At 35.9% G+C, this 26,963-nt stretch overlaps 3 protein-coding genes across 4 annotated transcripts; 1 reads left to right on the forward strand and 2 right to left on the reverse strand.

Annotated features, from left to right (window-relative positions):
• Window positions 1-367: 367 nt before the first annotated feature.
• LOC132046982 (uncharacterized) lies at window positions 368-7,185 on the forward strand. Its single transcript, XM_059437843.1, has 12 exons — window positions 368-876; window positions 1,417-1,502; window positions 1,670-1,749; window positions 2,141-2,196; window positions 3,339-3,387; window positions 3,620-3,766; window positions 4,259-4,354; window positions 4,466-4,579; window positions 4,786-4,910; window positions 5,264-5,493; window positions 6,113-6,916; window positions 7,026-7,185. Exons 1-12 carry the CDS (start codon window positions 479-481, stop codon window positions 7,073-7,075), a joined length of 2,235 nt encoding a protein of 744 aa, XP_059293826.1. The 5' UTR covers window positions 368-478; the 3' UTR covers window positions 7,076-7,185.
• A 1,152-nt stretch (window positions 7,186-8,337) lies between these two features.
• Window positions 8,338-9,884, reverse strand: LOC132046984 (protein GAST1). Its single transcript, XM_059437846.1, has 4 exons — window positions 9,673-9,884; window positions 9,392-9,451; window positions 9,260-9,293; window positions 8,338-8,799 (listed from the first exon to the last, which is right to left on the reverse strand). The coding sequence occupies exons 1-4, from the start codon at window positions 9,730-9,732 to the stop codon at window positions 8,618-8,620; spliced, it is 336 nt and encodes a 111-aa protein (XP_059293829.1). The 5' UTR covers window positions 9,733-9,884; the 3' UTR covers window positions 8,338-8,617.
• A 3,939-nt stretch (window positions 9,885-13,823) lies between these two features.
• On the reverse strand, window positions 13,824-25,212 carry LOC132046983 (DNA-directed RNA polymerase 2, chloroplastic/mitochondrial). Of its 2 annotated transcripts, XM_059437844.1 has the most exons (19): window positions 24,089-25,211; window positions 21,978-22,187; window positions 21,759-21,892; window positions 21,578-21,644; window positions 21,382-21,440; window positions 21,029-21,146; window positions 20,808-20,921; window positions 20,527-20,662; window positions 19,938-20,350; window positions 19,106-19,156; window positions 18,589-18,659; window positions 17,437-17,521; window positions 17,033-17,185; window positions 16,484-16,558; window positions 15,982-16,071; window positions 15,846-15,893; window positions 15,522-15,636; window positions 15,342-15,445; window positions 13,824-14,905 (listed from the first exon to the last, which is right to left on the reverse strand). In XM_059437844.1, the coding sequence occupies exons 1-19, from the start codon at window positions 24,998-25,000 to the stop codon at window positions 14,795-14,797; spliced, it is 3,066 nt and encodes a 1,021-aa protein (XP_059293827.1). In that variant the 5' UTR covers window positions 25,001-25,211; the 3' UTR covers window positions 13,824-14,794. The 2 variants fall into 2 exon arrangements, with proteins under 2 accessions (XP_059293827.1, XP_059293828.1); XM_059437845.1 differs by lacking the exons at window positions 13,824-14,905; window positions 15,342-15,445; window positions 15,522-15,636; window positions 15,846-15,893; window positions 15,982-16,071 and adding an exon at window positions 16,114-16,417 and having other exon boundaries at window positions 24,089-25,212.
• Window positions 25,213-26,963: the final 1,751 nt, after the last annotated feature.

The following is a 26,963-nucleotide window of genomic DNA, read 5'->3' on the forward strand; positions in this document are numbered from 1 at the left end:
TAACATTCATAATTAAAAATTAAATAACTCAATACTTAAAATCTAAACAATCTAAGTGGGTGTTTGGCCATAAAAATTATTCACTTTTTTTCGGAATTTTTTTTCACTTTTTTTACTTTTGTTTGTATAAAAATTATTTCGGAATATCAAAAATAAAAAAAACTTATTTTTCAAATTTTTTACACTATATCTCACCAAAAACTACAATTTCAAAAATTATGATCAAACACAACTCTAACTCCAACACCAACTTCAAAAATTTCAAAAAAAGTGATTTTTTTTTTTGTATTTATGGCCAAACGACAACTAAGATTCAAATTTCCTCTACTGCAAGCTAGTTTAAGAACTTTTTATTAGTACCTCTAGGCTCTAAATCATATTGCGACTTCTGGGACGGTTTAGACCCGGATCCGAAGGCGTTCAAGATTTGGGTCCAAACCTCTTCGATTCTCCACATTCCTCCTTGCCCCACCCAGACATGGACCCGCCACCGCCTCGGAACCCTAACACCGCCACTGCCTCAGCCCAGGAACCTCAGCCCTCAACTTCAAACTCAATGAAACCTCCACCTCCTAAATTTCTAAGCAAACCGGACTCGGATTCACCGCAAATCGATCAAGACAAGTCCCAATCAGACTCAGTTATTTCTCAAAGCGGTGCAGAACCTACTGAAAGGGGCAATGTTCAAGATGACTCAAGCTCGAGCTCTATCTCCCAAAGTAAAGACACCAATGGAGAAGACAAGAAGCAAGACCAACAACGAACTGGTGCTGCTGCTGCTGTTCCTTACACCATTCCAACATGGAGTGGGCGCCCGTGTCATGAATTTTACCTTGAAGTCCTTAAAGATGGCTCCATCATTGATAAATTTGACGTGTACGTTTCTAAGAACTTCAATTCAATTTGGGTTTGGTTCCTTATACGCTTATTCTTTTGTTATGCTAGTCTTTAAGTTCAATTTTTGGTACACAATCCAATGAATTGAAAAAGGAGAAATTTACTGTGTCCTTCGGTTAGAAATTCTAGGAATATATTGACTAAACAAATAACACTTGTCCTTGATTAACACATTAAGGGATTTTTTGAGTAGTGTTTTGTTTTTCTGCTGAAATTGTCTAGTGTTTAGTTTATTGGTTTTAAATTGACTTTCATATATATTGTATTCTTACTATAAACTACTTGTAAGGGTTAATGAAGTTTCTAATCAAGTGCTATTTTATTTTGCTAGTTACCAACAAATGAACTTGTACAATTTAAATTTTGCTAGTTATAACATTCTGCACGTGTTTCTGTAGTTCTCTTACTATTTGGCGCATTTGCATTGACTCTAAAATTCTGCAAGGCTTCATCTTTTGTATCAGTTGCTAGGCTATTATTTTAACTAACGGAATATTATTACCTTTTACTGTTATCCAGCCACAAGAAGGGGGCGTACATGTTTGGGCGTGTTGATCTTTGCGATTTTGTCCTTGAACACCCGACCATCTCTCGCTTTCATGCTGGTATTGTTTCTTCACTCTACTAGCCTTTTGTTTCCTTATATCGTTGTGGTGTTGTGCTATATGGGTAATCTTCTTGGTGTAAAGCACAGATTTCATTTGCGAGTTTTTGTTCTGTTTTTCTTAAGATTTTGATTAGCATTGATTATGTAACATCCATCTCTTGGCAGTTTTGCAGTTCAAGGGAAATGGCGATGCTTATGTTTATGACATTGGCAGTACACATGGGACATTCATTAATAAAAATGAGGTACTTTAACGTATGATTTTTTACCTATCCATTACTCCAGTTAACTAGGAATAAATTACAGCTGAGTAGGTCCAAATAATCAATTGCATGCCTTTCGGCTTACACTTCATGCCTTTTATATATTTGTCTACTCTATCAACTGCAGTTATAGTTTTAGTCTCTTAGAGCACTTCTCCAACTCTTCTTTTGTTTGTCACATGTCCCTATCAAGTACTGAATTGGTGTAAACAACTTGCCCATAATTGATAACTATTCCATTATTTTTCTTTCAGCAATTACATGTTACTGTCAGATTCTTATTTCCACCCTTGTCATTTATTATGGTGTGATTTCATTTTTTAAATCAGTAAAGAACGTATGTACTAATGGCTTTCTGTTTACAAATTATTAGGTGAAGAAGAGAGTTTTTGTGGAGCTGCATGTTGGTGATGTCCTTCGATTCGGACAGTAAGTAATTAACTCCAGCTTGTTGACTCTCCTGAAAAGAAAATGGCTCTCTATGTTGTTACGTTATCTATCTGATAGGATTGTAGCAATGATCATGTATGTTTGAGATCCTCGGATAGACGACATTCATATCGGTGGTTGCCTCATTCTGATATTATGATCCTATAGTTCCACTAAGAGCCCTTTATGTTTTTTAGTATAAAATTTCATCATTCAGAATGAAAAGGCAAGTTATATGAAACACTTTAAAGATCAACAATGTAATATGGCGATGAATGTTGGGCCTTTAAGATGCATCATTCACAAGAAGAGTGTCCTAGAAGTACGAACGTTGAGATGGAGGTGCAATCATTCAAAATTGCAAAAGATTAAAAATGATCATGCTTGGAAGGAGATGCAAAAAACATACACAAGAGGATAAAATGAAAGAAGTTTGTTAAGATGGTTTGACCTTGTCTTATTTAGATTTGGTCAATAGGTGCTGCTATATTATAATGATGGTGCTAAAAGGGTATGAGGTAAACCTTTTGATCAGGAGGGTACAATGTAGACCAAGAATTGCAGAGTGGGAGGTTGTCTGAAATGACCTACAATATCTCGGATTCAATGTGCAGGTAGCTAAAAACATAGCACAATGGTAGCAACGGATCTACGTAGGTGGTACAAGCTAGTGGGACATCCTACCTGCAAGTATATTTTTGCCTTGGGTGCCTGCATGATTTGAAATATCTGAGCTAGGAACGTTATGAAGTAGAGGGACGTCACAGTTAGCCCTCCCAGCCAGTAGATTGACTTCCAACGCCTTATTTCTAGATGTATGATACCACTGTCGCTAAACGACATTGTTTCCTATACATTCTCAACCTATCTCTGTTGTATATCCTCGTCGAGTCCAGTAAAAAATCCTCGTCAAATCGATATGCAATATTCCCTTAGAACATAGATCTTTTCATCTTTTATTTGTGAAATCAGGATTCAGTAGAATCTTCTTCTCTTCTCCTAGTATTGGTTTTTTATGTTTAGGCGTGGTTACTCTTAAAAGGTCTTTTCTCTGCTTTATCATCTTGATTGGAAGAAACAAGTTTCCTACTAATGGTGTTATAATGTTTTGTCGTTTTTCTGATGTTCTTCACTTTCTACAGCTCGTCACGGTTATACATATTTCAAGGACCAGCTGACCTGATGCCGCCGGTATGACCGTTATGCTATTGCATCTCCTTTCTCTTTATCTCTTTAAACATTTTATACAGTTACTCCTGCTTGTCTTGCTAGTGCAATAGAGTATTATTTGTCAAAAACCTTTTGAATTGATTAACAGAACAAATGACATGTACTTAACAATTGAAGGGCAAAATTAAACAAACAGAACACTTTCATTGGAGATAACTAGTTTCAAAAGTATTAGTTTGTTTTTATGTTGTAGGAAGCTGACCTGAAGAGGGTAAGACAAGCGAAGATCCGGGAAGAGATGCATGACATGGAAGCATCACTTCTCCGTGCAAAATTGGAAGCGTCTCGTGCAGATGGAATCTCATGGGGAATGCGTGATGATGCTATTGAGGAGAACGATGTAAGTTTCTGTGTCATTTTCCTTAGGGTATTCAAGGAATGATACATTGCTTGTTGGATAACAGTTATTAGAGTTATTCTAGGATATGTTCACCTACACATATCAAGGAATTTTCCACCGACAAGGTTTTTATTGTTATTTTTTTCTTTGTTTTTTCCGAGTGTTCCCTCTCTGTGGACGGTTAAGCAGCTTTAGATCTGGCAGAGATGAAGAGCCCAATTCCCAAAAAGTCCTTTTTTCTTGAAAAGAATTGTTTATGTATTGAACAAAAAATATTGAAGGTATTCCAACCCCTTTGACTGGGTTGTGCAAGTAGCTGCCTGTTTTGGTTGCTTTCACCTGTTATAGATGAATTATACTCTTTGTCCGAGCGTTGGCCCCTTGCACACTGCACAGTCATCTTTTCCTGCTGTTAATCATCCAAAATCTTAAATTCTTATAGCATGTGATGGAATTCTGATAGAGTGTTATCTTAATTGATTTCGATGCCAGGATGAAGTTGAGGAAATAACTTGGCAAACTTACAAGGGACAACTTACTGAGAAGCAGGAAAAAACACGTGAAAAAGTTCTGAAAAGACTTGAAAAGGTAGCAGTTTACTTAAGTTTTCTATATTACTGTTAACCCTAAGGATCTCATCAGGAAAGGTAACCCTTTGCAAACATATGCGTTTCTTATTGTAACTCCTTTTGATTTTAGATTGCTCATATGAAAAAAGAGATAGATGCTATTCGGGCTAAGGATATTTCTCAAGGTGGATTGACACAGGGACAGCAAACTCAAATTGCTCGTAATGAACAGAGGATATCACAGGTTGGTAGCTCCTCCGCGTTTTCTCTCTGTGTCCTTAAAACTGAATAAGATATTTTTTTGTTCTCTTCGGCAATGAGTATCACATGTTCATTTAACTCCTTTTTTATAAGTATTAATAATACTCCAGTACACAGAATGTTATTGGTTAGCAATTTCTAAGTTTAGCAAGGCCGCTTCTTTAATTCATGTGCTGAAAATTGTATCAGTTATTGGAAGAGCTTGAAAACTTGGAAGAGACTTTAAATGAGAGCATACTTGAAAGTCTTGGTGCACGTGCTGGAAGGACATCCCGTGGAAAGAAAAAGGAGCCTGAAGAAGAAGAGCTTTCGAGGTTAGTACATAATTTGCAGATTTTCAACTATTCGACAACTTCATTGTTTTGGTTGATGCTTTACGCAATACGTGTTGCTTGAATGGTCTTAGTAAGGTTAGATTTAGTATCACACTTGGGATTGTCGTGATTTTGATTTAGTGAGGGGGCTAGCCCATTGACAACATGGGGTTAGTACGTAACTTGCAGATCCTCAGTAATTTCAACAAATATCATTGTGGGGTAGATGCTTTATGCTGTCTGTGTTGCTTGAATTGATCTAAATAAGGTTGGACGTAGTACTATACTTGGATTGTCATTAGTGAGTAGAGCTAGCGCATTGACAAGGTGAACTTGAATTTCTTACCACACAGTGAGGAGGATGAGTTCTATGATCGCACTCAGAAGCCAAAGAGAAAAACTGGTGAAAATCAATCAATTGAGACAGCTGATTCTCTTCTTGATAAGAAAGATGCCATTGTCAGGGAGATGGAAGACAAGAGAACATTATTTCTTGATGAAAAGGATGGCACAGGTCAGGCAAGTGAGGTTGAAGCTGGAGATGAACTGGATGCTTACATGTCCGGGCTTTCATCTCAGCTAGGTGCGTGATTCTTTTAGCAAATGAACTCCTAAATTGTTTTGAATGCTAATGTCTTATCTCCTTGGAGGTAACATTTGGGGTTTCTTTTTTATGATATTGTAAATTTGAGATTTCAGTTAAATCTAGAAAAGCTTGTTGGGGAGTATCTTGTGGCATCTTATCATGCACTAGTCTTTTACTTTGTCTCTTCTGTTCATAATGGCAGCATATCTAATGATTGTTACTGTTATGTTGTTGATAAGTTTTTGATCTTTCCACATACATACAGATATGTTTGTCAGTTCATATTTTATAAGTATGATTGAGCATTTATCTAAAAGAAATGCGGTGGGTAGTTCTATTCAGTTGTCAACAGGCATATCTGCTGAAAAGTGTAGCTGAATCCTTCCCCACCAGTAACACTTACATATTTATGTGTATGAGCATTCAATTAAGCAAAGAATCATTTCTGACAGTGGAAGAATTCCCATGAATTGTATTGAACTCCTTTATTGAGATAGATGTTTGACAGACCTTCTCAAAGAACAATTGCTTCTCAAAAAAAAAAAAAGATAGATATTTGACAGAATTTAGCATGTGCTTCTTGTTGAGGCTTTTTCTTTTTTGTTCTTGATGCCAGCTCTTGAGAAGAAGGAAAAACTTGACAAGGAACTCTCCACTCTCCAAACAGAGTTGGACAGGGTACTTTACTTGCTAAAGATTGCTGATCCTACTGGTGAGGCTGCTAAAAAGAGGGAGCTGAAAGTACAAGAACCAAAGACCAGTTTGACCAAAACTGTCACAACTGATGCCCATCAGCAGCCTCCACCTGAGAAGAAGAAAAAAGACAGAGCAGAACCTAAGGACATAGTAGAGAAACAGGACACTGTTGATGCAATCTCTACATCCAGTCAAGAAACAAAGGAGATTGGCACTGATGCAGCTGATGGTAAAAATGTTGTGTACACTGTTAGTAAGCCCCAATGGCTTGGTGCTGTAGTGGAAAAGCAAAAACAAGAGACAGTTATTGAACGACAGGCAGAACTTCAAGAAAATGATCAATTTGTCGATTATAAAGACAGGAATAAAGTTTTGGTAAAACCAGATGTTACACAGTTGACTGCCGAATCAGGAATTGAAAGTGCAGCTCCTGGATTAATAATAAGGAAGCGCAAGCAAGTTGAGAAGTCTGATGTCACTGAACTCAAAGATTCTCAACAATCCTCTGGAGCTGATATGAAAGCGGAAGATGCAGTGGCTCTGTTGTTGAGACATTCTCAAAGATACCATGGTACTGATGATGAAGTGGAATATAGCAGACACGATGTATCCCATGAAAGTCAAACCACGAAGGAAAAGAAAAAGAAGAAGAAGGTTCTTGGTCCAGAGAGACCACCGTTTCTGAAGAGTGAGAAGGACTATGATTCTTGGGTTCCTCCTGAAGGTAAGTCACCTTTTTGGTTCATGCTTAAGCTTAGTTGCTTACTAATGGATGTTCAACTTTTTTTTTTTTTTTTGACAATTTTGCTTAATTTTTGTGACACTTTTACCAGGACAATCAGGTGATGGACGCACCTCACTGAATGATCGTCTTGGTTATTGAATGGATGAGATTCCAAATGTTCAACACATGTTGTGGCATGGGGTAGCTCGACTTACAGTTTGCTGATGGATCATGTAATGTAATTGAATGGCATTTAAAGCTTGATTCGAGATCTTATGTTGCAAAAATCCCAGACAGGAAGACGTCGGAGGAAGAAAAGCGGGGGGGGGGGGCCCCACATCTGTGATGTTTTATGCTTGGCTGAAACACCATGAAAGATTGTTATTTGAAGAGAAGAAAAAAATAGAAAAGGGACGGTGGTTTTTTTTTTTTTTGGTCCTGGGGTTTTGGGGTAGGGCGGTTGGTGAGAAATGAAAATGCTGGAGAAGGGGAAAGTAATCCAGCTCTTGCACCTTCTGTTTACCAAGAACCTGACATCTTGCTGATTTAGAACTGTATATAGAGATATTGACCCGGAAAAGATAGAGATAGTGAGTAGATGTGCTTGTAATGCAATGCTCTGTAGCCACTCCAAAAGTCGTATAAGCTAGTTTGTGTGGCATGATTGAAGTCATGTTTTTCTTTGTATAACCATCTAGTATTTGATAACCACTGGCCGATTAATCAAGATTCCCGTTGCATAAGGCCCATTCTCAAGATTCGAATGCGAGATCTGTAATTAAAGGTGGTGAAATCTTATTCATCCCACCACATCCTTTGGTGGTGGTAAGTAAGTGTATTTTGCCATATGTATAACAAAACTACCGTACTTTTCTCAAGGATCAACACATTTGAATACTGAGATAATTCTGAAGGTGAGCAAAAATATGATTGTGATAATATTTAATTTGGTATAAGATAGAAAATGCGAAATTGTACTTTCCTTAAGGCATGAACTTTAACATTTGATTGCTTACTACCTAAAGTGTCAAACCTTTAGGAGGAAACAATCCTGCAGAACTTTATCATCTGGGCAGGCCAGGTCTCTCAGCTACAGAAAATAAACCACTTCAGTGATGACTGTCGTGTTTGGATTTCTTCCGGAATTGTATTACGAGTTGAGTGACCGCCAATTTGGTTTTATTTCCCTCTAACCAAGAGAAAAGAAGATCTTTTCTATTAGTATAATTTAGCCAAAGAAAAGGTGGGTGGGGAAGGAAGAAAAAGAGAGACCATGAAACAGCAATTTTGTGCTTTATCTTAAGAACGGAGAAGAGACTGAAACAATCCCTATTGCAGATTTCGTGGCATCGTTGCTGTAACAATGAGTCTTTATAAAAATTGCTTTAATATAAAACATCATTGATTCACACATTGGAAGGAAACACCGAATTGACCTTGGATTAAATGACTTAAAATACATGTTAATTCTTACACAGAAGGTACACCAATAAATATAGTAACATCTTACCATAAAATGGAGTGACATAAAAACAACTGCATAATAATCATGCTATACTACGTAGCATAATCTTCTTGGCTTTTTGCCAAAAAGGTGATAATATTGGGGCCTATTTGATCATTTACTAGCTAATAATACAGCACTTGAACCAAGCGTTGATTAATTACTACTAATAGATTTGACAGAAGTAGGGTATTGGATCATGGGCACTTGGGGCCACCTCTCTTGGTCTTCCAGTTATTGTAGCAAGGGCAAGTTTGCTTATTACCATAGGTACCAGCAGGAACACACAGACACTTTGCACAGCATTTCTGGCAGTAAAACATGCATGGCTTCTTGAATGATGTCTTTGAGCACCGATACGTGCATTTCGGTTGACAATCTGTAAACAACAAAAACAAAGCTATTAGAGTAACCTAAATTACAATTGAGTTCAAGGGCAGAGCTACCTTCAGTGAAGGGATTTAATTGAGTTCCTTTTCGTCGAAACATTATACGGTACAGAAATGATAAAATCAGTTTTCTTATATATATATTGTTGAATTCCCTTTATAGAAGAGGGGTTAGTAGCAAATGTTGTTCAAAATTTGTTTTAACTTGCACATTCAAATGTAATCCATGTGTGGTAATCTTGCACTTCTTTTAATCCTTTTGTTAGGATTTCTTGTTCTGCCACTACTTGTAATTTAAGCTTTTGCAGTAAGTTATTTGCTTTATTTTCTATGTAAATAGTTTCCCTTATAGGCATTTATTTACCGTAATTATATTTTAGACGATCTGATAGTTATTGAATTTAAAGTGAAAATTAGGAGCGTATGTCAAGTTGAAGTGAGTGTCTATACCTTGAGGATGGAGGCTTCCCTGACTAACACCATACTGCAAACACCACATTTTCAATATAAATTTAGCCATGGAAATTAAATTACCTAAAAAGAGTTCATAAATCATAACGTACAAAAAAAGATGGATCTTACCATTTGATTATTTCTCTGTCGTTGCAGCTGCTCATCAAGCATTTCTTTGGCCCTTGAAACCTGGCCACACAGTTCGCATTATTATACCATAAAATTGAAAAAGAAAGAAAAGTGCATGCCTGAACCGTATGAAAATGAGACAAGAAGCAGAGCCCCGACAATATTTTTCAGAAAATGTTTTCCTCCATACTGAACACACTCTTCATTTAAATATACTTTCAACAATATATGTATATAATTCGAGTCGAATAAATAGGGATGCACAATAAAGTTGGACTCACCTGATTTTGGGTCAGAAAAACCACCAAAAGAAACAAGACAATGCTCAGTTTCCCAGCCATTGCAGTAATTTGTCTGAAGCAAATAGAATATTTTGAAAGACCTAAGAGGAAGTGAAATGTGCAGAGCTTTGAAGTAGGATGCTGCTATTTATAGAGAGGACTTCACAGCTGGATTAAGCTCTTTAGCCTAACACTTGCTGTTGTCACACTCGAACAGTAATCCCTATGCATTTTTCATATAATTCAAAAGTTTTCTTATGCTCGAGTTCAAAAAAGACACTCTCTTTATTTATTTTATTTAATATAGTGGTGTTTGATAAAATTTTAAAAACAAAGAAAAATTTATAAACATGTTGGATGGGTGGGGTCCATTCATATATAAAGGGTGCTTGTTAATCCATCAGTTTGTCCTTCTACTAAACCTAAATGTAATCAAGTATATAAAAACACCACTATGGGTGTTGGGCAGAACTAGATTTTCCACCATAATATGACTCTCTGCATCTTCCTAGAACATATCTAGTCTGTGAAGATGGAGAAATTCATCCGTCTCCTAAACTAATATGTATAATTAATTAAATACGACATAACATAACCTAAAAGTATATACATTAGGTACCAAAATTGTCATTATCAACAATTAAAAGAGGATGTAAGAGCTCATATGTCCTTTTTATATTTTTCTCTCCTCTTAAAAAGGTGGACTTTTGCATGAAGTGGCCCCAACTGGTCATACCATTAATGGTAATTGTTTAATTAATTTCCAAGTATAGAGATGCGGCAAACAATTTGTTTTTTTAAGAAATATGCAATATAAATTGAAAAGAGCCCCTAGTATGTGAAAGATATTTCAACTTAATCATTCAATTCTTAGTACCAAGCAGGAAGAAGTAGGTCACTAATTCATTAATATCTTCTCACAATGCACATGGCGCTGTTCTTCATTTATTCGGGATAAATAAGGACGAAAATTTGAAAGCTAAAACGTTTCTCCAAATAGTGATGCAATGAAATTGAGAAGGACAAAAAGATATAAAACACAAAACTGCTGCATCATGTGTTTAATCGATGAAAATCACCGCTTTAATCACAATTCACCCACATTATTTAATCATTTAATTAGTAAGTGAAAAAAAAGCACTCAAGTGGTTCATTTTTGGGGAGAAATTGCAAATTCAAATAATTTTAGCTCTAATGGAAGTTGCAAAGATTGGGCACGGAGTTTAAAATGAAATAAGGATTTTTGAAAGTTGTGATATGAAATAATTGATAGATTTTTGTGTGATTATAAATCATTTCATTAAGCATAAAATGAGAAATTTAAAATAAAATTATTAAGTACTAAATTTAGAAAAATATCAATCTTTTTAAAACTGATTATTTAAAAAAGAAAGAGTGTCACACACGGAAAGAGTATTATTTTCCGGCAGCGAGTGAAGCATACTCACTTACTTCACCAAGCAGTCAATCAACTACACTTCAATTTTAAATAGTTTGGACTCAATTGTATAAATCTTATGTAATACATACACTCTATTCAAGTACATTTCACAGGCGTTTGGACATGAATTTGAAGTTTGACGAAATAATGTTTGGATATCAGAGTCGTATTCGAACATGCATCTTACTTGAAAAACTCGTTATAATCAATTTTATAAACTTGAAAAATTCAACTCCAAATTAAAGTGAAAATTAACTATCAAAAAATTTATATATCCAAAGGGCATGTTTAATCATCATCAACACAAACCTTTTACATCTATTTCGATACTTTCTCCTCTCAAAATATGGTCAGAATTTCGAGAGCGGTCTATTATGATATTGCCATTTAACCTGCTATCCACTTTTTAAAAAAAATTCGCACATGGATCCACTGCAGACATACAATATCTATTTGACTTGACAAAACCAAACTTCGAACAGAATGTCTGAAGTTCATGCATTTCTAGCTGAAGTTCAGACAAAAAATGATTGGAATTTAGTCAGTTTTGTCTAAACTTCAGCCATATATGACAAGTTCAGTCATTTTTGTCTGATTTCACCCATTTTTGCTTGAACTTCAGCCATATGCGCATGAACTTCGGACAAAAATGATTGAAGTCGGGGCAAAATGTCTTAACTTCAGCCTTCTATACTTGAAACGAAATTTGATCTTTGTCCTGAAGTAGGTACACGTACAAAAGAAAATTTTAAAAGCGGACACAAGTTAAATAACGACGTCATAACGGGTATCAATGCACTTACGGAAATATGTAGTAAAATTTACTTGCCATAGCTACTCCTAAGACTTAATTATGGATAGTAACTACCTTTTTTAATATTTAAGTTTTGTAGCTATATTATTCAAAATTTACATTTCATAGCTACCCCACCTTTTTAAATTAAATGTGTTGCACCATAATCCCTAAGTTTTTGCTATTTTAGCTTCATGCCCACCAAGCGTATTTTCAGTGTATACAACCGTTTTCACACCTATTTTTAGTGTATACAGCCGTTTTTTACTCAACAACGATTTTGTATTTTGTTGTATTTCGTTGTATTTCGAAAACGCGAACACGACTAGACTCAACAACGATTTTGTATTTCATTGTATTTCACTGTATTTCGAAAACGCGAACATGACCAGACTCAACAATGATTTTGTATTTCGTTGCATTTTTTGCTGTATTTCGAAAACGCGAAAATAACCAGACTCAACAGCGATTTTGTATTTCGTTGTATTTCGCTGTATTTCGAAAACACGAAAATGACCAGACTCAACACCAATTTTGTATTTCGTTGTGTTTATTTGTATTTAAACGAAAATGACGAGATACAACAAAAGCAGTTACGAATTGTAATTTTACAACATATAGCTATAAATTGTTAGAACCTATTAAAAGGTAGTTATTTGTGTAAGTTTTACTAATATGTATCTACAGAAAACTTGGACCCATTGTCATAAAATTCCGGACAAGTACTAAATAATTTTAGAGGAAACAAGTTGGGGTGAAGAAGTTTTCTATAATCTAACATCAGCATGTGCAAATGAAAACAATGAAAGCGATAGGATACCCTTCACCATGTGCAATCACATGCCCTTTTTAGAGGCACACATTTCAAGCTTTCAATTTATTTGCCCAGCACACTACTGTAGGTAACTACCAACAACAACAACAATGAACAGCAACTCCCAAAGTATAAATGGACTTCAACAATATATCTTCTATATCCAACTAAATACTAATAAAGTGCCTGACTCACAAAGTTATATCTACAGATTGTTTTGAGTGGCTACTATTCTTCCCACTTTATGCTACTCTTCTTCTCTTTTTTGACATGGTGGTTGGAGTTTAATACTGCAGGGAAGATTCAGAATTTGAACATGATGGATCCGATTTTTAAATTTCTTAACTCACATACTTTTGAAATTGTGAGTTCGAAATTCAATAAATCTATATTTCGTGTTGAAAATACCGAGTTCAGTTGAACGTTATAGCTCAAAAGCTACATTCAACCACTATTTAATGGGGCCATAATAGCAATTTCCATTTTCCTCTGCCACTAGCTCAGCCCATGATACATTGCTTACTCATTCCAACTTCAATAATGCAGTCCAACTTTTGCATTTTTTCTCTTCAAATTGGGGTTGAGTGTGGGTCAGGGAAGGGAGTAATTGGGTGTATTCATAGAACAATAGAGAAAGTTCCAGCTTTTCATAAGCTTGTGCAGGTACAATGCCTACAGGATATTAACAAGTAAGCGTATGTATACTACACATCCAAAATATATTCGGATGATTGAAATTCCTCCGCTCCTTATCGAAAGATCCAGATTCACTGGGTATGTTGTTGTTGCTTTTGCCCACTCTATATCACAATTAATATAAAACATATGGCCCAGACTATGTTTAGATCACAATTAATATAAGCCATGTAGCTCACATATAAGCCTTTATCACTTATTTATGGTTTAATTAATAGATCTTCCAACTTTAATACTTGAATAGATCTTCCAACTTTAATATTTGACTCCTACAAATTGTTGAATTTAATATAAACATAGAGAAGTAATTACTAGCACTTTACACCCTTAACTGCCCTATTCAGCACACAATTTGGATCATCTCACCAGTGAACTTGTGATATGAGATTATCAAAACATGAAATAAAGAAAGAAAGAACATTCACATGGTACCATTTGCATACAATTACAGGTCAATTGGCTTTGTAGCCAGTAACTCTTTACAAATTTATTCTTTGTTTTATATATTTTTTTCTCGAGAAATCTTTATGTTTACACATAAAAGATACTCCTACTAAATTAACACACAAGAGAACTTTGAAGCACCTAGACATTTATTCAAGAAATTACCTAAAGCTACTGTAAAGAAAAGGAGTCGTTCTTGATCGTCTGAACTCTCACTGGCTTTGAATCGCGTCTTAGACTGATACATAAATGCGAGATCCGGATAACTTTTAGATAAAAAAAGATATTGTAGCATCTATATGCAGAAGATATAAACAGATTTTGTTAGCATCAAAATACAGAATTCACCACCAGAACATCTTGTGACAATATTTTCTCAACTACTATACATCTTATAATCTCAAACGCATGCCTCGAAGCTTGCAAATTTCACATTATCAGTTAAAGCAAAAAAAATTTCTATTTACAATTTGAAAATACAAAGAATATCACCTGACCAGAGATACAAGCGAACAGCCTGCAAAATCTGGAGATCATTTCTATCCTTGCACCTCAAAAGCTTCTGCGGTAGAGTTTAGACCCTACAGCGATCATTTATATTTCTCAACAAGCTTTCTTGGAACATATTCTCCATAATCTGTTAGAAACAGGTCGGGAAATCTGTCTTCTCATTGCATACAAGCTTGGACTGGAAACTTATGCCCCAGGTGCACTAGGGAGTGCAGGCTACACGATCAAGAAGAGAACCAGAGCATCCGGGGTTTAAGATGCTGACCACTTTTATATATACAGCAGAACCTGCATCTCACCGAATGCTATGTAGTAGCACAAACTTTTCATCATCTTCCCCATTATGGCATTTGAAAGCACAAGAACACACTGGCCAGTTTTAGTACGTCAAGGGTGTGAGTATGAAGGCTACTCATGAACCCAATCAATTGAAGAAATAGGGAGATTCTAGGACATCTCTCAAATCAAAGTCCCCACGTTCAGGCAAAGGCGGGAATGACAATGTAGGATAGGAAATTTGGAAGCTCTCCAACAACTGCGGAAAGATGGAAGGAACAAATATGAGTGGACAATCAAGTAACATATCAAACGCTTTAAACTAATTTTAGTGAATGGTTTCAGTCCTTTGATCACAGGACAGGTTCTCATTCTTGCAACTATTTCAGAAGGAAAAAGAAAGCGAAGAAATAAAAGATGATAGACATTGGGTTATTTAAATGAAAGAAATTAGTCATTCTCGTCAAACTTCATCTTTGATGTAACGAGGAAGAGCTGCAATCAATCTATACAGAATTAGTTCTTCCAATGCTCAAAGGCAGACGCACACTGCTAATTTTTTTTTAACGTTCTAATGCCCCTATTATACTTGTTTAAAAGGTGGAGTGCGGATTCTTAAGTAATACTAAGAAGCACCAGAATCAATATAATGATATTTTCTACTTTTCTGGTTATGTTGACAGGTTGATACTTACTTTCTCAAGAACTGGCGTTTCATAAAGCTCTACAAACTTTTCTCTCAATATCATGTTCAACTTATCAACATCGCATGCATGCGTCCAATACGAGTCATGAACACCTGCAGCAAAAAATGTTCAATTGTTTTCTTTGACAGAGCCCGCGTAAAGTGAGGCAAAAAAGGGAACTAAAAGAACCTGCAAAATTTAATCCTGCCCTTCTGCATGCAACAGCAGTCATCATCATATGTGAACCATCAAGGGAGTGAATGAAATTTGGCGGAAAAGCTGTCCTTTGCCTCTTGGCCATTACCTGCAAAGGGCATAGAAATATACACAATTTTACACTGGAAGTTTACCCAGTTCAATCTCAATAAGAAGAAACATTGAAGAAGAATATACAAATGAAAGTGAAAAATGAGCGTTCATTTGTATATCCATCAGTTCCCACCTTGTTGACATAGAAGAACAGAATATTACGTAGATAACATAAAGCATGAGAGAAAAAGACCAGAAAAGTACCTTTTCTGTGTCGCGTTGCAAAGTCAAAATTTGTAAAGAAGTCTTAATCTGCAACAAGATTTACCAAATAGAGATTCAATGACTTAGTATTTGCTATAACATGGGGACCAAAAATGAAAAACATAGTAATACTCACAAGATGCCTTCCAATTTTGCGGTAAGGTTGAACAACAGGAAGTCCAAGAGGAGTTGTCCATCTGACTGGTTCATTTTCAGAAGCAATTATCTGTTGAAACTTAGAGGTCAATGAAAGATAACTGAAGCAGGAGCAAGATTCTTGCACCATTTATCACCGTGATCTACCTCAACGAATCCATTTTATCAGAATAATAAAAAACCTTTCGCCAATTAAAATCGTCATCATCATGTGTCAAAACAACATGAACATATAATTACAGACATCACCAGAAACAAAAGTAGAAAAACAGGGTCAAGCGAATTTACACAAACAATTTTGACTAAGATAACTAAAAGATGACCACTGAAGTTATTACACACTAAGAGCTTGTGCAAGAGTTAGCCAGTCCAGTAGTGACACCATAGCGAAACAACATTTTAACTGCTTGTCTGACCTAAACAGAAGAGGAACTGAACTTACAACACATTTAAATGGTGGTGAAGTACAAAATTAGGCATACCTTAGCACATTCTCCAAGCCAAGTCATGATGCTGCGCGCAGCTTCAAACATCTCTCCTAATGCAGTTAATGTGACCTAATCAATGTGTCAAAAGGTGCTGGTCATTGACCAAGATAAGAACTAATTACATGATGTAATGATCGTCTATTTACCAACCAATTTCGTTAGCACTCTATAAACATCACGACATTGGTGATGTCTTTTTATAGAATTTCATGTGATACAATACATCGATTATGTTTAGATAAAATAAACAAAGCACGTGACAAGTGGGCTAAGTATGGGTAGTTAGTGTGAACACACACATATTAACGGTCATTCAAGGCAAGCAGAAACCAGATCCAACTGCCACCAGAAGTTCAGCAGTTCTAATTATTTGGTTTTAAGCATTTGAAGAGTCGATTTTCAACCGATGACAGTTAAGCCTAGAAGGAGCTACCAAAAGGGTATAAATTATAATAACAACCCATTTATCATGTTTCAATATATCAAGATATAGTAGACCTATCAAAAAATGTATCAACATATAGTACTCCATCTTGCCCTTACTTTTGCAGCATAGCAAGCAGCACCAAACAGCTCAGAATCATCAGCAATTGCTCCACGCTCCTTTAACCTCCTCTTTATTTGATCACGAGCACCAATGTAAGTGACACCATAGACTGATGTCATCACCGTCTGCTTCACCAACTTCCTGTCAACCTGTAAGACAGCCATAAACCGGTCCTCAGTGATTTAGTTGCCTTATCAACAAGCAAACCCGTCCTCAGTGATTTAGTTGCCTTATCAACAAGCAACTGCGACACATTAAGCTCATGAACATCAAAAACAACAATTATCATTCCGGATGCGCACGATACCCCATCTGTCAAACCTCAAACTGCCAACAAGTGCAGAAATAGGGAGTTGGTAATCAAACGACAGTGGCCTTAACAAGGTGAGCAGTATGATACCTGATTAACTAAAACCTTTGCACGCACAGCATCTGGAAATTCTTCAGGATCTCTCTGTGCATCTCTTTTCATAATATCAAGGACCCTGAGAAATAGCAACATCAAAATATTGTTATCTTTCCTTATTCCTAAATACTAACTTCCAAAGGTTTAAACTTAATTAGCCAGAATTGTTAGACAAAGATAATGAAATATTCCAACTCAATGCTGCTTTTGACAAGAAAACTCTGAACCTATAAGCACTTGAACCCTGTCATCACTACAAATAGAATGACCTCCAAAGTGAATACGAAATTTTGAAAAAGAAAGAGCTTCTAGTTATAATTCTGATAAGATCAAAATGCGTATGTAACAGTCACCTCCAAAACTCTGATATTGATCAGTTCTCTCGTGCACATACTGAGCAATCGTTTTTCATCTTTTTTAAGATTTTCATGAGCACAACATGGAATCTCGGAAAATTTCGTGACATTTCCTAGAGTTCATAGATGATAGGTTGGGACCTCCACAACTATTATTCCAGAAAGTTCGGTTAGCGACTCCAGATTGTCTTACACGATTTGATGCAGCTCAGCAACAAATTCTGAAACCAAATCATGTCATGTGGGGCGTGTCTGTGGCCTATGGATTGACTGGTTAATTTTAAGTGTTGCTTTTTACGTGCTGCACTCTTTTATCCTCCTTAAAAGATCATGGAAAGCAATAAAGCAAAGCATAAATAACATTGACACCATGTTCAATACAGTTTGTTCTCTGGCATGAACAGTAGAAACTACCAAAAGCTTTGTTATGGCAGGAAAGGTCAATCTGCACCACTCCTAATGTTTTCTTAATAAAGTTATAACATTCATTAATGAAGGGCATAGAAACCCGTACAAGAAGTACACCAGAAAGTAGAGAACCCCACAAAAAATATGGCTCTCTACGAAAGCCACCCAATCATCTATGCTTAAGGGTAACTCTTAATGTTGTAGTCTCAAGCTGGTCACTGGTTTGACAAATGCTAATGATCAAGTGTCGGCATTCACTATGCTTAACCGTGGGATTATTGTTTGCTTCACTTGCAAGCAGAGGTCAAGAGAGAGAATAGCAACACCTCATGGTCCCTTAGTCTATTATATATCTTACAGGAGAAAGGATTAACAAACTCACCTAGCTGCTATGCCAGAGTAAACATCAGCAGGTTTTTCTCCAGCAACCAAATTGACTGCAGCAGCTCCCAACTGAACCGATGATTGTCAATAGAAGAGTTGATTCAGTAGATGCCAGAGATTATAATAGATAACAAAAATAGAAGTGCTAAACTAGTAGTGTGGCTTATCTCACAAAGAGAAGGAAAATGAACTCTTCATGCTTAATTAATGAGGTCAGACAAGAAAGGAAATGGAGTTAATTGATGCAAACACTCTAAATGTGCATTTGTTTTGTTGATTGTGACAAATGTTAATTGTCCATGTTACTGAACCACCTAGGATTCTGAATCACAAAGGGGAAGTAGCGACGAAGATACAAGAAGAAAATAGCGGTGGGCTAGGTTTCATTATTAATTCAAGCAAGTTAAAATAAGTTAACCAAAAAAAAAAAAAGTTAAAACAAGTTAACAATATTGTCACTCGAGAGATGCCAAATGTATTCTAATGTTAGCGCCACACTTCATGCTTTTTACTACCTTATCTCTTCCAAGGGCAGCATAATGTTGTAAACCATTGCAGGAACCATCCTGAAAATTACAACAAAAGTTTATGAGATAAATTATACACACAAATGCAAAATATTACAGAGAAATTAATCACGAAAGATGAAGTACTCGGGCAGCAAGTGGTCTCAAAGCCATGAGCATATAAAGTCTCTTCAGTTGAAAACTTATATCAAGTAAAATTTCTCGAACAACAGTTAGTTTGAGACATAAATAGATGTCCCAGGTGCAACTTGAGTTGTCTAGCCCAACTCCTGTAATCTACATGATATAAATAGACCAATTTCATCAACCTATATCCAATGAACCTGATATAAGACCAAAAAGAGAATCCTTTTGTTTTAACTTTTTCATTAGTCTGGGGACCAACTAATGAAATCTGCCAGCTTGTTCAAAATATATTAGATTGTTAGGAATTCAAACCCCCAAAACTGTTCGAAACACATGCCTAAGAAGGTAATATATGGAGTTTCCTATGGACCTTTTCTCTTTTCTTGTGAAATGGTAATATATTATCAATATGGCACTATGGAAGTGCAGTGAAATATGCACAAATAGTTATCCGAAGCAAAGATACTAAGATAGAACTTCAAACATATCCCTAGCCTTATTGTTTGTATGGTTTCTAGGAGTTCTAGCGTAGATTCTTGCATTATTTTCATGTAATTCTTTACACCACAATGAAAAACACGACTTGATCTTGTGTATATTGTTGAATTTGTCCACAAGGCATCTAAGGTTTCTTTCTCCCCAAAACATCAACAGACAAATTAAACACGTAGGACCCAATAACAATGAAACTTACCTGGTGCACAGGAAGATGAGAAATCATCGTCTCTGGGGATGAGCTTCTGACAGCTTCACTAAGATTAATGCATGCAGCCAGGCACTGAAGGGGATCCTCTGCATTCAACCACCAGCGTCTTCCTTCGAGCGGTTTGTCAGCAGAATCAAATATATCATCCAAGTGATTTTCAGTAAAAGCTATTCTGCCCTCAAGAGATAATTTATCCACACCACCAGCAAATAAATTTGCAAGATGTATCTTCAACCAGCGCAAGCCCGATTCTCCAAGAGGACGACCTTCTGCGAACTCCAGGACACCCCGACAGATATCAGAACCAAGATGGTTTAAATGCGGATGCATGGGGTATGCACGACCTCGGAAATCAACGTTGTGCGGGTAGAAGAAACCTTCTTCATCTTTCATTCTACGTGCTACCTGTTTAACCATGGAGAAGCAAACCTCAGGAAGAAAATCAAACAGACACAGAAATTATATGAACTGTGATGCACCTGTGCCAAAATAAGATTTTATTTGTGATTCCAGATGTTATTGGAAGTTTAGTATCTCAAAAGATAAAAGAGAGATAAAAGAGAGAAGCAATTGGAACCTACAGCAAGTTTAAGCTCGGTGTCACATCGTTGTGAGTGCCTTTCTCTGTTCTCTTTCATGACAGATTTTACTTTCCACCTCCACTTTGTGCGTACTGCCTCATCTTCCGTATCTGGTTCTTCTGGCAAAGGGACCTGCAACAGAAATATTACATTGATTGGCAGTTCCTTCAACATAAACCATATTACACAACTTATGAAATTCATTTACTTAACAATGAAAAAGAAAGTAGCTTTTGAATCTCAATATAGGACAGTTAAAAATTATAGAGTAACTAACATCATCACGGTCAACCAAATCAGCCAGACGACCGCCACCAGCCCATATTCTATCAACAACAGAAAGTACCCTTTTGTTGATCCTCCATTTGGTACTTCCCAGAGTATCAAGAGCCTAGATACAATTAAAAAGAACACACGCCTCAAGTTTCATGAGGTGAGCAAACAAAGGAAACACATGATCTCAAGATTTAAGATTGAATAAATCATTGGCAAATGAACCTCAAAAACTTGTCGCAACTGGTTCCGGGAGGCTCTCTTTACTGCTTCACGTTGTTGTCTTGCTCCGTGTGTCCGCATCACATACGAAGGCAGATAGAGGTGTCCACCTTTGTCATAACTGAAGCCAGAAAAACAAGATACAGATACATTTTCTTATAAGGAAAAACAAGATATACACACGTACATATATACAGTGTGTGTGTGTGTGTGTGTATATGTACATATATATATATACACACACAACAACATACCCAGTGTAATCCCGGGCTCTATATATATATAAAGTGAAAGAAACAGGAAAGGGAATGGGAAAACAAAGAGATAAAAGATAAATCTAAAAGAGATTACTATACCCAGTCCACTTCACTGGAGGCACCAACATTGGCATGTAAGGTATCACCACGTGTCTGGCCTGTTTGCAGGACAAAGGTAAACAAACCACTGAGGATAGTTCTCATATCAGGTAGCTCAACAAAACATGGCTAGCTTAATCAGAACGAAGTTTTTAAGTCAGTCATATATCTCCCAAATGGGAGAAAAATTACTTACAGTTTTTTCAAGCCCTTTGAAAACCAGTTGATCACATTGGATAATACCATATCTTCTGCTCGCACTCCTGTGAGGGAATAATCCAACAATTAGCGCCAATTGTTTCTTTTTGAAATTATCATCAATTAGTAGTCAGAATAAAAATTAAAAATAATTAGACGTAAAGGGAGTGAACCAGTACTTTGTTTCTTTGGATACAGTTCTAACACTGTGTACAAAGGCAGGTCGAATGTCAGGTGGATCAACTGCTAACTGATCAGCAGGAGACTGTATATAAGCTGTCTGTAGAAGCAACTCAATTAAACGGCTTCCAACCTGGTGAAAGAAAAAGCTACAGTCAAAGTTGAACATATTATACATAGCATAATTTTGAATTTTCAACAACAAGGGTAAGCCCAACCTTTGCTTTAGCATCTTGGCCCCAGGGCTTTGAATCGTCTTGACTTCTCACTATCTGGTTCACTGCACGCAACTTCTGTTTTTTCATTAGACTAGTGACTTTCTTGCGTAGTTTCTCTTGTTCTTGAGTGACATGCTCTCCATCTTCCATTTTTGTATCTTTCTCGGCTTTATGCTTCTTTGATTTCTCTAAGAACTTGTGTATTCTAACCTGATGCATGAGGAAGTGCATGATCAGCTCCAGGTACTACCAAATGGAAGTCTCTGTCCTTTTTAAACATTTCTCCCCACCATTTCTTGAAACTTGACACAGGGTAAAGCCAAAATAAGGTCGGTCAAGGGTTAGCCAACATAACACCCAATACACTCAGTTCCAATATGCTCGGAAACTATCTTCTATAACATTTAAGATGTTGACAATACAGTTTAATTTATCAGTTACATAGATCTAACATACAGACATTTCTAATATTCTTGTCATCTAGAACAACCACATACTTGTACAGTTTAACCCATCAATCCAGAGTTAGTTAAACTAACCTGACACATTTACATCACTACAGTAATTGAACATTTTGAACGTGCAAATTGAGAGGCTAAAGTATGTAATATTGTGCACTTATTATGACTAGTCTTTGTTTTCAAAACTTGCAGTTCATTTTCTAATAGTCAAGACTTCAGAATCTAGTCCAAAAAGCTGTGAACTTTGCATTACTCGAAGAATAGTGCTCCTCCTTCTACCTCCATGGTCTTCATTAGATTCATTTCCTTTACATCTCCTTTCCAGTTAATACCCCTAAACGTCATTAGTTCTCTCTCCTAAACCTACAAAAGAAACTACTCTACAGGTCCATAGGAGAGATTGAATTTAAAAACAATCAAAATGGACAAACGTCAGCAATATCTTACCGATGTAAAATATATGCTCTCATACCCCTGAACCTGCTGGATTTTATCTATACAAATCAAAGCAGGTGAAGTTTCACATTTTAATTTTACCTGGAACTACATTGACAGATTCAACAAGGCAATTCTAGACTATAATATTCAAACTGGTAGTATGACTTTTTCTTTTTGCGCTATATCATGATTAAAAACACTAGTTGTCATGGAATTTAAGCTAAATGTCCAATGATTCTATTGCAACTTAGTTGTTTAAATGGACAACTAATTAGAAGTATAAAATGCTTAAAAGATTTTGATGTAATCCTCTTTCGTGTTTCAGGTGCTATAAAGTCCCTTAATCAATCAAGACGGATGTCAGTCCAGATACATAATTAATGCCTTTGGACCTAAATGGAATTGTATTACTTACTATATTCATTCGCATATATGTCCTTGGACAGTAGTGCTTCCTTCACTTCTACACTTCTAGCTTTGTCGGTTCTACATGAGTATCAGTGTCCACTATTGATAGTTTTTAGTGTTGTATAATTGGTCCACTGAACTCCGAAGTTTCTATACTGTCTTAATATGCTGACACAAAGCTTTTTCACCATTTATCTGTACAAAGTTCACAAAAGTCAAAGTGATATTCTCCCAGACACTCTACTGCTCCATCACACTACACAGAATAAGAGGGGCTGAATATCACTGAAAGAAAAACTTATGAGAAAGTTCATACTGCAGCAAGTTTGATGCAAAAAATTGTGTCCTCTAGGGGAGTGTTTGGTAAGGAGGATATCATTTTCCAGAATGTGTTTTCCAATTTTCTCATGTTTGGTTGATCAAAATGTTTTGGAAAATATTTTCTCTAGGAAAATAAGTTCCTTAAAAATGAGGAAAATGACTTCCCTAATGGAAATAGAGAAACCAAGTTACATAATTGACATTCCAAGTTTATTGTCTCCTCCCCACCCACGCAATGCCCCCAACCCCTCTCCTTGACAATCCCACCACCCCCCACCCCAAAATAGTGTTTTGCTACAATAAATATAAAGAGAATAATATTTTTTTGCTTACATACCAAACACTAAAAATGAGTAAGAAACCACTTGTTTTCCAAGAAAACTCTAGGAAAACATCATCCTTCATACCAAGCACACCCTAGATCACACACAGAAATTTCATTTCATTAGACTCACAGCTGACATAAGTTTCAGGTTAACCAACCTCCTGTTCAATTGCATCACCAATAACAAGCGCAGCTTGTACCACTCTTGCAGTACCATGGTCGCCGCCTGTCATCAACAATCCCATCAACTTATGCATAGTGATAACCGCCATCATATCTGCAGGTAACTGGTGAAAATACTTGGAATAAGCTGCTTTACTCTTCCCTTGACTACAAAATTCCTGTTCCTCGGCTATCTTATCGCGCAATGGCTCAAACCATCCTAAAAACAATGACTTAACATATGGCAAATTGGGTGCTAATTTCTGCTCACACATATCAAACAAAAGCTCCCTATACTCCTTTGCTGCTAGTTCCCATGCCTCTGTCTCTACTTTAACTTGCCTCCTCTTAAGTGAGTTATACTTCCTATGGCCCATACCACTAGTCAACATCCTTTGCTTTCGCCGCTTAAAATCAAACTGTTTTTTCTCTTCTTTCTTAAATTCTGTTAACAATTCTTGAACTTCACCAACTACAGACACATCTTTTGTGTCTTCCTCAGCATCAGTGGAAGATGCTGCTTCAGCCTCAGCTACACTAGCATAGTTCTTTCGACAAAATTCTTGACATTTCATAGCATACAATAAGGGTCTATTTAAAAACTCATCCCCAGGTAAAAATTCACCAAGATTCTGAAACCCCATTTCAGGAAATCCACTATTTGAACAAGAAACAGGGATAAATGATCTTAATTTTGTTTTATCTTTAAAAATAGAATCTTGGCTAAAACCAAGAAAGCTATAAGTACGATTGTTGGAGTTAAGAAGAAGCTTTTGTGGGGTTCTTGAAGAGAACTGTTTGACTATGTTTCTCCACATAATAGATGAATTCTGATATGGGTTTGTTTCTAAATCAGTAAATTGGTTAAATTTAATTGTGAGGGAAATGGGGGTTTTAGTGCTGGACATCAAAGTGTTCAAGAATTTTTGTGTAGGAAATAGTGTTGTAATGAAGAAATAATACAGTAGAGAAACAAATTGATGGATTAATAGAAGTGCAGATATTCATGAGACTGAAATGTAAATAAGTAAGACGAGAAAATAGGGGAACAGGATATTTCTATAGGAAACCGACTTTATAAACCCTTCTTAAACCTTTGGGTTCGTTGTGGCTAATAAGCAAAGCTGTAGTCTATGCCCTTTTAAGTAAATTTTATTTGTACTTTGTGGTTTCATTCTGCTTTACGAGCTAGCCCCGACCAAACGACTCGTCACACGTGTATGCCGCTCAGAATTTTGGACGAAACTTTTGATTCATTAAGACACAAAAAGAAAAAGCCATATTTTGGTTTTTTTAACGTGTTTTGGGGTGAGAATTTTTTTGAATTGGTTAAATCCATTTTAAATATTTTTATCAAATGCGTGTACAATTGCTTGATATAGTTCTTGGACCAAATCTTCTTCCACGACAAACATTGAACTTTAAAAAAATATCATTGTATAACGTTTTTTAATACACAAACTTTTTGTGAACGTTTCGACATAAAAATGTGAAATTTGAAAAAAAAAAAAAAAAAAGAGTATTTGAAAAGGAAAATGATATCTGAAAATTGTATTTATATTTGGACATGGATATAACTTGGGAAAATGTTGAACTGTTGTGAATGATTTGGAATGAAAAATGTAAAAACAGATATATAGAGTTTTTCGAATTCCATAAAATTACAACACCATATAACCACCATATTCCCCCACCCCAAATTCCCCCGCCCCAAAATTACAACTTCCACCTCCACCCACCTCCGAAATCAAATTCAAAGTTGTATGAAATGTGAATCCATGTATCCTTTCTCTTTCCTCAAATCAAAAATATCCTCACACCCCGTTACATTAGAAAACCATTTAAAAAATACTACCCAAGTGAATTGTCAATGTTAAAAAGTTGAAGTAAACTTCTCGGAAATATTTAATCTCTCTCCATTAGATTGATGGAAAAAGAATATCTTCATGAAAACCCCAAATAAGAATTTCAAAAAATAAAACGAGAAAAAAAAATGATAAAAAGCAACAATTGGAAACCGTAAAATATCGATTCTATAAGCTATTTTTATGGGTTTTTCAAAAGAAGAAAAAATTGAAAGAAATATTTTTCAAAATAAGTGGGGGCACGATTGATGGGGTGGGGGTTAGAAGAAGTTAAGAAAGAGAAAGGAAAATAAAATTTGTATTTAAGATATAATTAATTGTCATTTTAAGACATATGTAAAAAAATTAATAAGAGTGTTATTTAATTAACTTGAAAGTTGTTAAAAAATACAATTTTTAAATGTATAATTGAGTGATTTGAAAATGGTATTTATATTTGGACAATATAATATGTTTTGATTTGGAATGAAAATGTAAAAACGTATATTTTTAAATTCCATAAAATTACAACAATTCCATGTCCAAACACGATTCCGAAATCAAATTCCGGAACAGTGTGAAATTTATCCATGGCCAAACGGGCCCTTACAGTAGAAAACCTTTAAAAAATAACCAAAACAGCGAAAACTCTCTGTAATATTAACAAATTGATAGTCTACCAAACTTCTAAAATCAGCTTATTTAGAAAGAAAAAAATTCAAAAATATTTTTCAAAAATAAGTACTTAATTCCCAAACTTTTAAAAAGTGTTTAAATGTAAAAAATTTGACCAAACACCAGAAATACTTAATTCCTCCCAAAAAATTTGGCCAAACACCACAATTTTTAAAATAACCTCTTTTGCCCTTCCAAAAGCTTGACCAAACATGCTATGAGAACAAGTTTTAGAAAGCTAATATGTCATTACCGGCCAAGATAGAGGACACGACATGTAGATGATCTCGTTCAACGAAAGTATTGGTCGTGCTACAGTAGTAGTTTTGAAAATGAAAAAAGAATCTTAATC

Source organism: Lycium ferocissimum, chromosome 2, assembly GCF_029784015.1.
Source record: "Lycium ferocissimum isolate CSIRO_LF1 chromosome 2, AGI_CSIRO_Lferr_CH_V1, whole genome shotgun sequence".
Classification (NCBI taxonomy): Eukaryota; Viridiplantae; Streptophyta; class Magnoliopsida; order Solanales; family Solanaceae; genus Lycium; species Lycium ferocissimum.